The following is a 14,686-nucleotide window of genomic DNA, read 5'->3' as shown; positions in this document are numbered from 1 at the left end:
GGTTGTATTTGTAGAATTACATTGTTTAAATAATTGTTAATAAACGGAATATCAAAAATTACCAGTTGCGTAGATAGAAGGAACGATATGAAATCTTTAATATACAGGGGCGTCGAAAATATATCAGCATAAGTTATTTTCTGTGAATTTAACGATAAAAACAGAATATTTTCATCTATTCCAGTTGCGTAGATAGAAGGAATGATACGAAATATTTAATATACGGGGGCGATGAAAATATATGTTATTAACTATTTTATTTTGTCATAATCAGCATCTAATATTTAAATACTTCTTCAAGATCTATTGAATCGAGGTTTACTTTGAAAATTTTAATTTCTAATGAAATGTGGTTTCTAAGAAACCTTTTTCGATTTCATTTTGATATTACTACTCCAAAGATAGCGCGGGAAATAATTATACATTTTACTAATGTTTATTTAAAAACCATATTGAGGCAGATTCACTGTTCATTGTTTTCGAGATTGCAATTTAACAAAGCATGTCTTCAACATAACAAAAAATTGATTGAAACAATGCGCCATTTTTCATAATCTACTTACCGGGAAAATAAATTATCACAGTTGATTTTACTGTGCAACCTCGTACTGACGTGTTATCTCTATTATTGTGAATTATTACTTGAGATAAACACAACGGAAGTAGACGATTTTTTTAAAAAAGGATTCGGCGATTCTTTGTCCAAACCGAATAAATAAAATATGAGATTAAGAAGAAGAAAAAGTTGACGTAGAATGACGTAATAATAAAAATAATTTAAAACATCAAATATTGTAATCAATTAAAAACTTCTTCTTCTTCGAATGTTGTTGTGTCTCCCGTTTAATTTTGTACCTGAAAGTCTTACTTTTGGAGATATTTTTCACCCACTCAAATTTTCAACATTCCAGAACGATCTCGAATGTCAGTTTTTCATTAGTGATCAAAAATTTAACACAATATTATAATAAAATACTTAATGCCAACTCATGAAAATATCAGTCCATAAGAAGTATTATATACCTTAAAAATTAATTATACCTAGAACTATCAAAAAATTTATACATATATAGCACCCCTCGTAACAAAATAAAAATGTTTATAAACATGTCCAACTACTCCATCTATTATATTATTTGTCGTTACTAAATTCGGTGCTATTTGTATAAATTGTGAGTAAATCGAATATTACAAAAAATTGTGGTATAATTGAATATTTTTTGTGATGTTTTATCCCGAAAAACATATAAAAAGGTGTGAGAAGTGAAAAAGTTAACAAAATTAAATATATATTTGTACTATTTTTTTTGAGCGCACGCCTCTGGAGGGTAGACCTCCATCGAATATTAAAAATATACGGTAGATAAGATGTATTCTATCAGTTGACAGCGGGAACAGGTGCATACCAGTTAAAAGGAAACGACGTGCGTTGGTTCGGAACCATTTCCATAAATTTAATAAAAAAAACCGGATGTGCTATACTCAGTTAGTCGAATGTTACAATAAACAATTCGTTAAATTTATTTTAGTTATTTGAGTGTTAATACGATTTTCAACTTCCCACATTGTTGACTTATCTTTTAAAATTGAGTATAAAGATGGGAGATAGCAACGATACTGTGATATCTGTTAGTGATTTACCATTAAAGTTTACTGTTAAGTATTTGGGTAAGTAATTGAAGTATTGCATCGAAATGTGTTATAATACTAGTGATCTAATCGGTTGTGGATAAAGAAAACATAAAAAGGAATTGTTTTCAGTTGAAATTGAAATAAATACAGTTCTGTTTTACTCTAAAATTGGAAAATTAGTGAAATAAGAGTGGTCGAAAGGTTTTTTTGTCCACATTTTCGTAGTTTGAGAATAAATTCAGTTTTTATTGTATTTTCCCGTAAAACAAAATGGTATTTTGTGTTTTTTTCCCATAAATTAATAATATTAAAAATATTAGAGTACTGAATTTCAATTTTTATTTCATATTTACTTGAGTGTGCTTATTTTCAAAAATTATTCATAAGTAGACAAAAATGATCCTTTTTAAATGTCGTTTTTTGTGTAGTGATATTTTCCTTTATACGTATTTTTCGTTGCATCTAAAGAGCTATTATGGAAAATAAAAAGTAGGGTTATGTATAACTTATAATAGCTTACGTCCCCTCAAATTTTTTCCAGAAATCGATACAATTATCAACGAGAGTAAAATTGAAAACCGAAAAAAAAAATTTTAGGATTTTTCCCACTTTATAATTGTACAGATATTTAGAAATGCATTGCAATTAAATGTATAAACAAAAAAATAAACGTGTTACAAAACATAGGGTTATGTTTAAGATAGAGAATCCTTCTCTTTCACAAATTTTCGCATAATTCTAAACTTTTTGTGAAAGAAAAAAGAAAAAAACCGAGTAAAAAATAGTATTTGGATTTTTCTCCTTAAACAAATTTCATTAACTATATATTTTTAATACATTTGAATTGAAAATGTTTCTATGATGAAAACCCTGTTAAACTTTTCCATCAACAATTATTCATTTTTGAGACTTTTGACTCAAAATAAACTTTCTTTCTTTCGTCTTAGTCTTTATCTCTCTTGTTTTATTATTCATTTATTTAAATTCATAGAAAAAAACTTCTTAATGATTAAAACTCATATTGTAGAACATTCTAAAAATATATCCACAACTTCGCATTTATTATTTACGTATGACCCTCGTAATTATGAAATATATATCAAACATTACACATTATCCCCCTCCCCTCAGTCTGGCAAAGTAGGAATTCAGTGTAGCAGTTAATTCAAATATATGTTAGGTAAAAACAGTTAATTGGTTAAATATTTTCCAATACTTTATAGTCTATATCATAGAGTCATTTTTAAAAATATCTAATCATATTAGAGAGAGTTTTATAGATATAAGAATATTTGATAATTTAGATAAAACCTTATCTTATCTAACAAAAACAATCCAAGTTGTGTATTGTGTACTTACATGCCAATTTTATAACGTGCTATAATCTACTTCAGTTAATAATACTCACTTCCGGTCGAAAATTGAATGACAACCAATTAAGATTTCAATTAAAATGATTGACATCAGATTTACTCACTTTGGTCATTGTTTAAAGATATTAGAACCGTTGTAAATATGAAAAAACCATCATTTAATTATTAACTCGCATGCGCACTTTAAAAATAATCGTTCGCGGTTTATTAAATTTCAGAAGTTCAGAATCGATTCTACCCAAGAACTTTTCCATAAACAGAGGACGTCCTACTTGAACAAATCAGTCAGACTGTCTTCTGACGTCATAAATTATACGACATTACTTCAATTTATAGTAAAATGTAAACAAACAACATAATAATATCGTCAGGAAACATTATTTTGTTAATATCACCAATATGAAAGCTTTCATACGATAGTTATTCGCTTGCCGTAATTTGTGACGTCACAAAATTGTGTGGGGTTACTGGAAGTATAACGACCTATTCTTTATGTCCTTGCTTTCTACCCTCCATACTGCTTAGGTTGCTAGACGCTATTTTTACTGTCATTCTATTCTAATTTAAAAACTTTGCGATTCGCTTGATAATTAGCAAAATAACTTGCAAATTAATTTATTTATTTATTAATTTAAGGCCATTTCTGTGTATTTGCTATTAGGGAGAAATTAAGTTATTTCCGTTCTAACAACCATGGAAACAAATGGAAAAGAGCTAATAAACTTTGTTGATTTATAATTTCTGTTAATTGTACATATTTGGAGATGATTAGTTTTTGTTAACGACAGCTAAAATGTACTGGCGAGTTTCATATAATTTCAACGTAAAAGAATCGTGCATGATGTTTTTATTTACATGACCAGGGCCGGATTTGGTTCGTTTGACTCATTAAATTCTATTATACAGAGTGTGTCTATTTATATATGTTTATTAAATTAAAAAAACCGACTGTTTCGCAATAAATGATTTATCAAAAAACAAGATTGAAAAAAATGTTCATTTTATATGAAAATGGGATATTTCAGTAGATAGTTTTCAAAATATCTATCAAAAATTTGATTCTACTGTTTCAGGTAGTCATCCTTCGAAAGGTCTATGGGGAATGAAATTCACGCGAAAACCAGTTGACAATTTAGTATCGCAAGCAAGGAACATGCCACCGAACGTTATCCTTCCAATAGTCATCTTCAACGTATCCGAAGAAGGAGTCGAATTCGTTGATAGAACGTCCAAAAAAATAAAAGAAGAACCTACGAAATTTTCCGTGGAAAACATTTCGTACGGCGTACAAGATCTCGTATATACGAGGGTATTCAGTATGATAGTTGTCACTGATGACAATCTTAATAACGGGGTACCTTTCGAATGTCACAGTTTTTTGTGTGATTCGAGAAACGAAGCTAGGAAAATCACTTACGCCCTAGCGGCGGTATTTCAAGATTACGGCAGGAAAATTAAACAAAAAAATGGCGAACGTCCTATTAAAAAATTCGCCATCGATTTACGGACACCGGAACAACAAGCTGAAGGCGTAGAAGAAGAAAGTGACGTGTGACATTTTGTTATATATATTTTTTTATTTATTTTGTAATTAATATATTTCTATTATAAACAATAAATTATCAATATTATAAACTTATCGTATTGTTTATTTTATTTATAGCACCCAATAGATAAAATGTTTTATTTACTTTTATCATTTCACTTCCACATCGTTAAAAAATATTCGAATAAACACGAATTCTCTCCTGTGACTTCTATCGTGCTCCGAAATGTTAATTTCAATTTTGGAAAAATAAAAAGTCAAATAGGAAATTATTCTTATATTTATTATTATTATTATTATTATTATTATTATTGTTCTAAAAGTCAGATACATCTCTCATTTTCCTCTCGTGATTCTAAAAGAAATAACATAATTTGCAGAAAAAATATTCTATGTAAATCTAAATACCTTTATAGCAATTTTTGTTAGATATTTAGCACTTTTTGGGCCAGTAGCTTCAACTAATTGTCTTAAACCACCTTTTTCAGATTGTAATAAGATGTAAGGTTCATCAAATTCTTCGACTATACCACTATTCATTAAAAGAATCCTATCAGAATCCATAACAGTGTGCAATCTAAATATATATCGAAAAAAATCAACTAAACACAAATATAATTTTACGATACTTTCCCGTTTTTACAACTATAATTTTTCAAATATTTTATACACAATTATTCTAATTATCTAAAAAGTTCCTGAGTGCGGACCTGTCGTTAGACACCTTGAATTTACCAGTAGTTGTGAAAACGTGAATTATCGACTTATAGGTGTCGCTACTTGTCACTTAAAATTGTTATTAGAAATAATATGAAATATTATAAACTAAGTGTATATTAACTAAAAAATTATGAATAAATTTAAAATTTGTGATTATATTTTATCACAATTTACATCAACAATATTCATAAACTGAAAAATATTAGTCTACAATATTGACAGATGTAATAGTGAGGTTAGTGATAGAAGTATTTCAAAATATTAAGTTCTAATGCACCAAGGTTAGTAAAGAATAGGATGCCTGATAACGTGGAAATAGATAAAAGAGGTAAGTCGTTACGTCACTGTTGTAAAGTATCCAAAAATAAACAGTGTATAGGTGTGATTTGTGTCGTTTCTGGTCGACTTTTACTTTTTACTCACTCTTTGTTGATTTTTTATTGTAAAATAGGGATGATGATGTTTTGGACAAGAAAAAACAAAAAAAAAATATCAAAAACTGTCGACCTAGATAAAATAAATTAGTAAAAGTAGATAAATTTTGAACGAAAGATAATAGCTTAATGCCTTATATGTTAAATTAATCCTTTCGGTGAAATAAATCAAAATAAAATCACACATAAACAACTAATATAATTAAATTTGGGCTGGAACACCCTGTGTACTATTAGATATTTTAGAAGATCTTTCTCAAAAACAACCGAACTAATCTACAAAAACCGTGCCATTCCGATATTGTCGACCGTCAATTTTAAATAGATGACGTCACGCGTAGATAAAACAACCTATACTGTACCAACCTTGACAATACACAACCTGAAGTTAGATTAATAATAACGTCTACATTTAAGTCAAATAAAATTGTGGGATGATGCATTGTTGCTTTATTATAATAAAGAAATTAAAATTTTGAAATAAGATAATTATGAGAGTAATAAATAAAAAAATAGTGACTAATTAATTATATAAATTTACCGATGTGCTATAGTTAAAACTGTACAACGGGAAAACTTCTTTCGAATGGTTTCTTGTATGAGGGCGTCTGTAAGCGGATCGACATTAGCTGTAGCTTCGTCTAGTACGAGTATTTTATTATTTTCGATAAGTGCTCTTGCTAAACATATCAACTGCCTTTGTCCGACGCTGAAATTAATACCTCCTTCAAAAATACGAGTATACAGACCGTCAACGGATTCTTTGAAAATATTTTTTAATCCTACATCTTCTAGAGCGTTCCAAAGAATTGCATCGGTGTGATTATTTAACGGGTCGAGATTTTGTCGGACGCTAGCTGAATACAAAATAATTTTATTGTTTAGATTGATTCGTAATTGTTTTATATAGATCACAAGTGAACGCAATCACGTATCATACGAATGACAATCGCGATCTGTAATACTGAACAGGGCCGTACTTCTCGTTTATTTACAAATAATTTTTTTTATACTCGCCTGAAAACAGTATTGGTTCTTGAGGTATAATAGATATTTTCGATCTAACTAAATTTGAAGATATTTTTGTAGTATCCACTCCATCTATTAAAATAGACCCTTCGATATTATATAAGTGAAAAAGGGCTATGATAATTGATGATTTCCCGGCACCACTACGACCTACTATTCCAATTTTCTCAGCTGGTTTTATCGAGAAATTTAAATCACTTAGCACGTGGGATTCTTTAAAATCGTATTTCAAAAATACGTGTTTAAATTCTATTTCTCCTTTTTCCGGCCAATTTACAGAAACTTCGGGATTTTCTTTTAATATTGGTTCAATATTTAGTTCTGTATAATGTAATATTCTTTCGACAGATATCATGTTTGTTTCTAATTCCGTCCATTGGCGCATTCCCCATTGAAAAGAACCCATGAGACTTAAATATTGGGTGATTATAAGACCCATATCGCCCCCATACATATCTGTAATTATATATACTGAAAAATCGTTGATGTTTTCTCAGTAAACTCACCTTTATTGAAAAATAACAGTGTAAAAATAACTGTGATTATAAAAAATTGACAGATGAGATCTAACCAAAGAGAAAAACATTTACTGGCAGCTATGTATAAAAACCAAGCTGAACTGTGAATGTCTTGTAGGTCGTCGAATTGTTGTATTAACATATTTTCTGCCTTAAACGCCCTTATAGAATCTAAACCGTAAATAGTAGCAGTTAGATGACTAAACATTGGACTTTTTGCTAAAAATCAAAAGATTCTAGTGATTATATCAAAAAATAAAGAGGATTTTGAATGTTATATCATGCCATTATGCAGATTCCTTTCTTACCCTCACCACTACCAACTATTCAATCTAGTTAACTGCTTACGGAATATATTATGCTGATTCCTTTTTTACCATTATTTACCATTTTTTTATATTTATGGTATTGACGATAAAAATTCCACTAGGACTAATATGGACGTTTATATGTAGACTAGCTTAATAAAGAAACGTCATAGTTAAATACAACTTACTCGTAGCTTCAATTCTCTTAACTGCCCTATTTGTTTTAATATAAATTATCCGTATTAGATTAAAAACCAAAATTAAAAAAGCAGAAACTATTAATAAGTACGGTTCTGCTATCGAAGATAAGATTATGACGCCGATAAGCTGAAGAGCTATCTAAAATTATTAAATAACTTTCTAAATTATCTGATGATTAGAACTGAAATTAATTACCTCAATGACATCTATGAGCACTGAAGGTAAATATTCATCAACAATTCCGAGATCTTTTGAAAATCTGTTTAGAATTCTTCCCGTGGGATTGTTGTGGTAAAACTTCAAAGGCGCGTTAAGTACACGAGAAAACATGGAATCGTGTAAATTTTTCGAAGCGAAAGTGAAATAAGCCATGAAATATATGGATTTTACTACAGCTACCAATATAGTACCTAGAGTAATCAATGAATAATGTACAATTACTATGAGTCTGTTTATATTTTTTGATGTTTTTGTGTTGTAAATGACGTATTCTTGTTCTAGATTCACCCTAAAATTAAATTGACATTATATTATTATTTATTCTCATAGTATTCATTTCGAATATGTCGTTAATCTTTGAAACTGAAGTGCTTGAAACTAAGACTATTAGCTGATAGGTGTCACTAGTCTTTTTTATTTTTATTTGTAATAGCAATAACTATTATGGAAATTTACATCAAAATTTCAAAGGTATCAATCCTCATTAAGATGTAGAAGTACAGTTATGTACTTATTTATTCTCTAAGATACATAAAATTATGTTTTAATTATTTAAAAAACAACTATTTTTATATAATTAGAATAAAGGAATCTGTTAATTTAGATGTGGTATAATTATCAGATGGTACGTGTCACTACCCTTTTGATTTTAAATATTTAGTAAAAATAAACATTATTAAAATTGATTTACATCAATATTTCAAAGGAATTAATTATTGTCATAATTTAGGATTGTAGTTATAAACTTATTTCTTCCCTACGATACATAAAATTATATATTAACTATAAAGAAATGATTTTTTTACAAAAATTGAGTAAAGGAATCTGTTATCACTCGATTCGAATTTAGGAGCAGTCAGAGAACAGTATAACTATCAACTGGTAGGGGTCGCTACTCTTTTGATTTTAAAACTATTAGCTGATAGGTGTCGCTACTCTTCATAATTTTTATTTGTAATAGCAATAACTAATATGGAAATTTAATTACAATCAATATTTCATAAAAATTAATTAATTTCATTATGTATGAGAATGCTGTGAGCGTATTCTTTCTTTGCGACAAAATCATATATCAAATATTTACTTATTTTTTTATATAGATTAAATAATGTAATCTATTGCTGTAAAATAAGTTGGACTATTAGCTTACAGGTGGCGGTGAGTGGTCTTCAAATTTCTGAAAATATACGTTACGTATTATTACATTAAAATCTGTTTTGTGTCATAATACAAGGTGAGCTAAAATCAATTTACCATTAATTACCAATATGTATTGTCGTACTCTTTTTGCGGATGTAATTAAAATCGTTAAAAAACATTCTACATTTATAATCATACTTACCAATAGGTTAAAAAATATTCGCCCCCATTACCAAATATTTGACAGGCAATAAATAGAAATATCAACATCGTTATGTCGAAAGCTTTCCCGCCGGCTTTAAAGTAAGCCAAATACACATTTAAATCGATTCCTCCTTTTTCTAAGTGCTCTCCTTCCACAAATTCTTCTTCGTTGTAACAATTATCTTCTATAAAGAAGCTGGATTGTTTCGATTTAATTTTTTTCTCATCCAAATCTTCTTCTTGGAACTCCTGCATCATTTCAGCGAAATCCCGTCCACTATTGATAAGTTCCTCATAATTTCCCGTCATTTCTATGGTACCATCTTTGAGGATTATTATCTTATCAACAGTTTTGAGAAATTGTAATTGATGCGTAACGAACAGACATGTTTTATTTGATAGGAATAGTTTAATGCAACGATCGTATAGGTGTTTACCAAGGGTAGCATCAACGGCAGATAAAGGATCATCGAGAAGGTATATATCCGCTTTTTTATAAACACATCTCGCCAAACTTATTCTAGCTTTTTGACCACCGCTTAAAGCTCTTCCTCTTTCCCCTACCAACGTTCTGTCGCCGTGCGGAAGTGTGTTAAGATCTTTCGTCAAAGCGCAGATGTCTATAACCGTTTTGTAACGGTCTTCTTCGTATTCTTCTCCAAATAGTATGTTGTCTTTTACGCTAGCTGCGAACAGCCAAGGTTCTTGTGGAGCGTACGATATGTTTCCTATAATTTTTAATGTGCCCGATTTGATTGGAAGCTCTTTTAAGATGGTGTTTAAAATGGTGGTTTTTCCACTACCGATGGGTCCGACGATTGCAACCTAAAAGGAGCCATTTTCTAGAATATATCGGTGATATATCAAAACTCGTATTTGAAAATGTTTAAATCGTTTAAATAGATCTTCGTAGATGTTCTTAAGTTATAATAAAATTTTTGCGTTAAGTTTGTAATATTGACATAACGTCAATCTAATATCCAAAGTGTATGTGAAATACAAACTCGTGTATCAGGAAAATTCGAATTTAGACGTTGGCAGTCGTGCGAATTGATTTTCGTTGTAAGATTTATTGTTGTCAATATCATGCAATTTTTTATTTTTGTACTTTTTATATTACTGTATAAGTTATTATTATTCAAAATATATTGATTTAATTAAAGCTTTAAAATTGGATATCCAAATATTTATACGTTCATTTAAATTTGCCTTCAGAATATTGTTTCACTCTAACCTCAGGAAAAAGATTACAACATGGCAACTGTGTAAAACGCCTATAAACGCAACGTAAACGTTTTAAAGCTTAGTTCATAAAAAAAATGGCGCGCTAACGTCAGCTGTTGACTGTTTATTCAATTTCATTGAATAAAAAATGGATGTTTATAAGCAATGAATAAATTAAACTTATCAATCTATAAAAATACATGGTAAATACAACAAAATACAGATACAGATACCTGTTATTTTAGTCTTAAAAATATCTTACTAACCAACATATTTGAAGATACTTGAAAATTAATATTTTTCAGCGTATTTTCAACGTCTCCTTCCACCCATTTGGCACAGACATCCTGAAATTGTATCCTTACACCACTTTCTCCGCTTGATTGTATATTTCCATCGGAATAATTAATTTCGTTGTAATCAACTCGGTCGGTTTTCAAAACTTCGTGTATCCTCGTGATGGATACGTTGATTTCCGCCAAAGCGGAAATACTTAGGGAAAACAACATGGTGATGGTTGGTCTGAGACAATTGTAGATCGCAGTAACTGCGAACACTTTTTCTGCAGTAATGTATCTACCCAATAAAATATAACTTAAGACACTTATGAATATCGAAGTTCGACAAATGAATATTTCAAAGGAATAAATTATTCCTATTATATACGAATGTAGTAATATTGATTTAATTTCTTTCCTAAAAATAGAAAAAATTTAGGGTAGAGTAGGATTTCCGTCTCGCAGCAATCTGACATAGAGTTTAGCTTATTTAGGTATTAAAGTTAACAAGATAAGGTGAACTTACTTTAGTAAAGTCAATAAACCAATAAAAACGTCAGATATTATCGATAAAACAGGTAATTTCAAGATTTCAATTTCAAATTAACCCTACTTACCCCCTCGTCATCGATACAAATTTTTCGAACGGTTTTTCCCAACAATACATTTTAATGACTTGAATACCAGATATCAATTCATTCATTAATCGTACTCTTTCATCTGTTATTAAAGCAGTGCGCAGTCGCAATACAGACGTTCTTTTAGCTAACCAAACTTGAAAAAATTCCGATAACACCCCGTACACATATTATAAATCCCCCTACTTACTTTGAAACGGAACAAATAGTATTAAAAACACCACCCCGTATATAAATCCTATTCCAATTTCCCTGTATAATAAAAAACTTCCAACGCCTACTTGTATCGGTCCTATCCATGAGTAGTGCACAAGTACGAACGCTTCGTCAAATTTACTGACGTCATTAGATAATAAATTAATCAGATGACCAGCTGTGGTATTAACCAAAGCGCTGCGGTTAAATTTCATCATTTTTCGAAAAATTAACGAACTACAAGCTATTCTTATTTTCATAGCGATGTGTTGTAATCCCATGTAAGTAGGATGTGCCATAAGAGAATCTGTAAATAAACAAACAACGAGTCCTCCCGCGTAATAGTAAGCTTCCGTTTTCGATATACGAGTCTGCGCTGTTTCGAAAAATGATACCAACTTTCCGATACACTTGGGAATTACAATACTAAAATAAAATTTTTGTTTTAATGATGATTCATTTTGATTTTAGGTCTATTTCACATAAAATCAGTTTGAAATAACATATTTTTGGAGTTTCGACCTATTTTTGGTAAAGACCAAAATACGTCGGTCGAAACGTTTATATTACCCGCTGTTTCAAACTGATTTTATATTAAATAAACCTGAAATCGAAATAAACCATCATCAACATACATAACAAAGGGTCTAAGAAGAACAAAGTTAAGTAAATGAAATTTTTGTGTTTGGGAAATGTTAAATATTTCTTTTCAGTGGTATTTCAGGTTGTTAAAACCTACTCACATCAACATAACCTCATCTATACATTTTATGATACCAAATATCACAAACTTTAAACCAAATATTCTGAATAACGCTTTGTGCAACGAGAATTTTTTATTTTTGACGAATTCTTCATCCCAAATTTTTTCTAAGCGTGATCCCAATATGTTCGAAGTGTGTTCTTCTAAAGGTAAAAAAAGGTCATCTTCTGATAAATCATACTGATAAGTTTTTTTAAATATTGGAAACATGTAACTGGAAAAAGAAAGTAAACGTTGATTTGTTTAATAATAAAATATATTTTCCTATTCAAGTACTTGAAACTTGTTTTTTTAGAAAAAATTAATAAAATAAATAAAATTAATGTCCAATGTAAGCAAATGCTTTTGTAGTAATGTTCTGTGTGCAGATTTGTTGATTTTTGGTCATCATTATGTTCTATTAGGTGTAAAAATTTTCTGTATAATCAGACGCAAAGCGGTTGCAGATGCTTTGGTACATGTTGAAATTAATGCTCGGCATTATTATATTTAGTTTGAATCAAATAGGTACACAGGGTATAAAACACGTGTAATTTTAAACATCCAGAATACATCTACAAGTTTATAGTTAAATCTTGTTCATTTCTATTGAATTTAATGCACCAAAAACTCGTAATTTAAGCACAAAATAAATACAAGTGTCCTTAAATTTTGTAAATTGCTTGAAAGCAGACTGATAAAAAAAGCTACATAAATACACAGTTTCAACCTTAGTAGTTACATTGATATATATCTAATAAGTACTTGACATCATAGAATTAAAAAAATATATTTATAAAACAACTGGCATTGCGAAAAAAAGCTTATATACAAGAAAATCGATTGTTTACTCCACGGTCACCATTTTGATGTAAATCAGCTGTTTTCTTAGATTACCAAATTATATATTAAATGTAAATTCCAACCAATCAAATCGCAAAAACTGTCATGTAAATCACTCTTAAAATATGACAATTCTAACGTCAAAAATAAACATATTTGATAAATTGCAGTTTACTTACAGAAAAAATAATTGTGATAATACGTTCTGGTTTTCAGCAGGATTAGTATTTTTGTTAGCTTTTTTACCTCCATCCATATCATGTGATAATAATAAAAAATTTGAAATTAGTCAAAACAGAATAGCAGTTGACATAAAGTCTTGAATAGTGTTGCTTTTAGATATCTAGATAAAGCATGTCTTCATTATTGTATGTGTTATATATCTACATATATAGTTATAAACGGATGAGAATCATCATTTGTGTTGAATAATGAGAAGGTAGATGGATGAATCTATTTTATGTTGGTAAGCCTTCATTCCAGGTAATTAGAAGCTTTTGGTAGTTTCTGGACGTTTTTAAAATGGCTCCAGTATAGCTTATAAAATAAATTGTCACTTTTCTTCTTTATTGTTTCAATTGTCGCATTTTTATCGATGTTTTTTTGTATAAATAGAGGCACTTTGAATTCCTCATTTCTTATATTTTTAAACATGTAATTTTTATCGTTTTTGTTTTCAAGATGCATTTAATCAGTAGGAAGCCACACTTTTTCTGATGTAGGATGCTAATTAGGATTCTTTCTTAACGCTGTTTCATTTGACTGAAATTAGTTACTGAATCAGTGGCCGAATTAGTGTGGAATAGTGGCTTCATCTTTTATAATAATTAATAAGAATGATCTTTACAAGGACGTAAATTTATATTTTTGGGAAGGGAAGTAATGAAAAAGATATGTTTAAACCTTTTTTCGTAACTTTATCATTAATTTCCAGTGCAGTCCAATAATTATTTATTTAGAATTTATCAATAACTGAAAAGATAGTTTTTACTCTCATGTAAATAAGTACATATTGTACTTCAATTTTTTTGTAAATAGTTTTAAATAAAAACAAAAATTTGTACGTGATCGGTTGTTGAGCCAGTCTCATTCATAGATAAAGTCTTTTTTATAGAGTTGAAACGATTAATGCCTAAATAAAATAATAGAGGGTACGTAATTAGAAACAATTGCAAACGAAATAAAATTCTTTAAATCATGAATAAACTATTTTTAGGTAAATATTCATTATCAATTAATGAGTTACGTAATAAAATATAAGATACATGCAAGCAGAATACTTGAAAGGAAAAGGCCAATAGCGAAAGTAGAATAACTTCGTTTGTTTTTTGATACATAGATGAATAGCTAGTGTATAGATGTATTCGATTAAATCCATAAATAAACTATTAGATGACACTACAATTAAATCTAATTGCTTAAAATATGAATGAACTAATCAT

At 29.2% G+C, this 14,686-nt stretch overlaps 2 protein-coding genes across 2 annotated transcripts; one reads left to right on the top strand and one right to left on the bottom strand.

Annotated features, from left to right (window-relative positions):
* Window positions 1-1,386: 1,386 nt before the first annotated feature.
* Window positions 1,387-4,623, top strand: LOC130903656 (low density lipoprotein receptor adapter protein 1-A). Its single transcript, XM_057815883.1, has 2 exons — window positions 1,387-1,668; window positions 4,079-4,623. Exons 1-2 carry the CDS (start codon window positions 1,599-1,601, stop codon window positions 4,558-4,560), a joined length of 552 nt encoding a protein of 183 aa, XP_057671866.1. The 5' UTR covers window positions 1,387-1,598; the 3' UTR covers window positions 4,561-4,623.
* Window positions 4,624-4,899: 276 nt separating this feature from the next.
* On the bottom strand, window positions 4,900-13,500 carry LOC130903871 (probable multidrug resistance-associated protein lethal(2)03659). The gene is made up of 12 exons (XM_057816230.1): window positions 13,424-13,500; window positions 12,403-12,636; window positions 11,655-12,085; window positions 11,444-11,600; window positions 10,815-11,244; window positions 9,323-10,149; window positions 7,957-8,269; window positions 7,749-7,899; window positions 7,241-7,471; window positions 6,723-7,190; window positions 6,247-6,562; window positions 4,900-5,128 (listed from the first exon to the last, which is right to left on the bottom strand). Exons 1-12 carry the CDS (start codon window positions 13,498-13,500, stop codon window positions 4,942-4,944), a joined length of 3,822 nt encoding a protein of 1,273 aa, XP_057672213.1. The 3' UTR covers window positions 4,900-4,941.
* Window positions 13,501-14,686: the final 1,186 nt, after the last annotated feature.

This window comes from Diorhabda carinulata, chromosome 2 (assembly GCF_026250575.1).
Source record: "Diorhabda carinulata isolate Delta chromosome 2, icDioCari1.1, whole genome shotgun sequence".
In the NCBI taxonomy this organism is placed as follows: domain Eukaryota; kingdom Metazoa; phylum Arthropoda; class Insecta; order Coleoptera; family Chrysomelidae; genus Diorhabda; species Diorhabda carinulata.
This window is presented reverse-complemented; position numbering and strand designations above follow the sequence as displayed.

Bases quoted from the DNA above. Each gene is read 5' to 3' on its own strand.
- LOC130903656 (XM_057815883.1), top strand. From the start codon at position 1,599: ATGGGAGATAGCAACGATACTGTGATATCTGTTAGTGATTTACCATTA. The intron at 1,669-4,078 runs GTAAGTAATTGA...CTACTGTTTCAG, and splicing joins GTTTACTGTTAAGTATTTGG to GTAGTCATCCTTCGAAAGGT.
- LOC130903871 (XM_057816230.1), bottom strand. From the start codon at position 13,500: ATGGATGGAGGTAAAAAAGCTAACAAAAATACTAATCCTGCTGAAAAC. The intron at 10,150-10,814 runs GTTAGTAAGATA...GGCTCCTTTTAG, and splicing joins AAGTATCTTCAAATATGTTG to GTTGCAATCGTCGGACCCAT. The intron at 7,472-7,748 runs GTAAGTTGTATT...TTTGATTTTTAG, and splicing joins TAAGAGAATTGAAGCTACGA to CAAAAAGTCCAATGTTTAGT.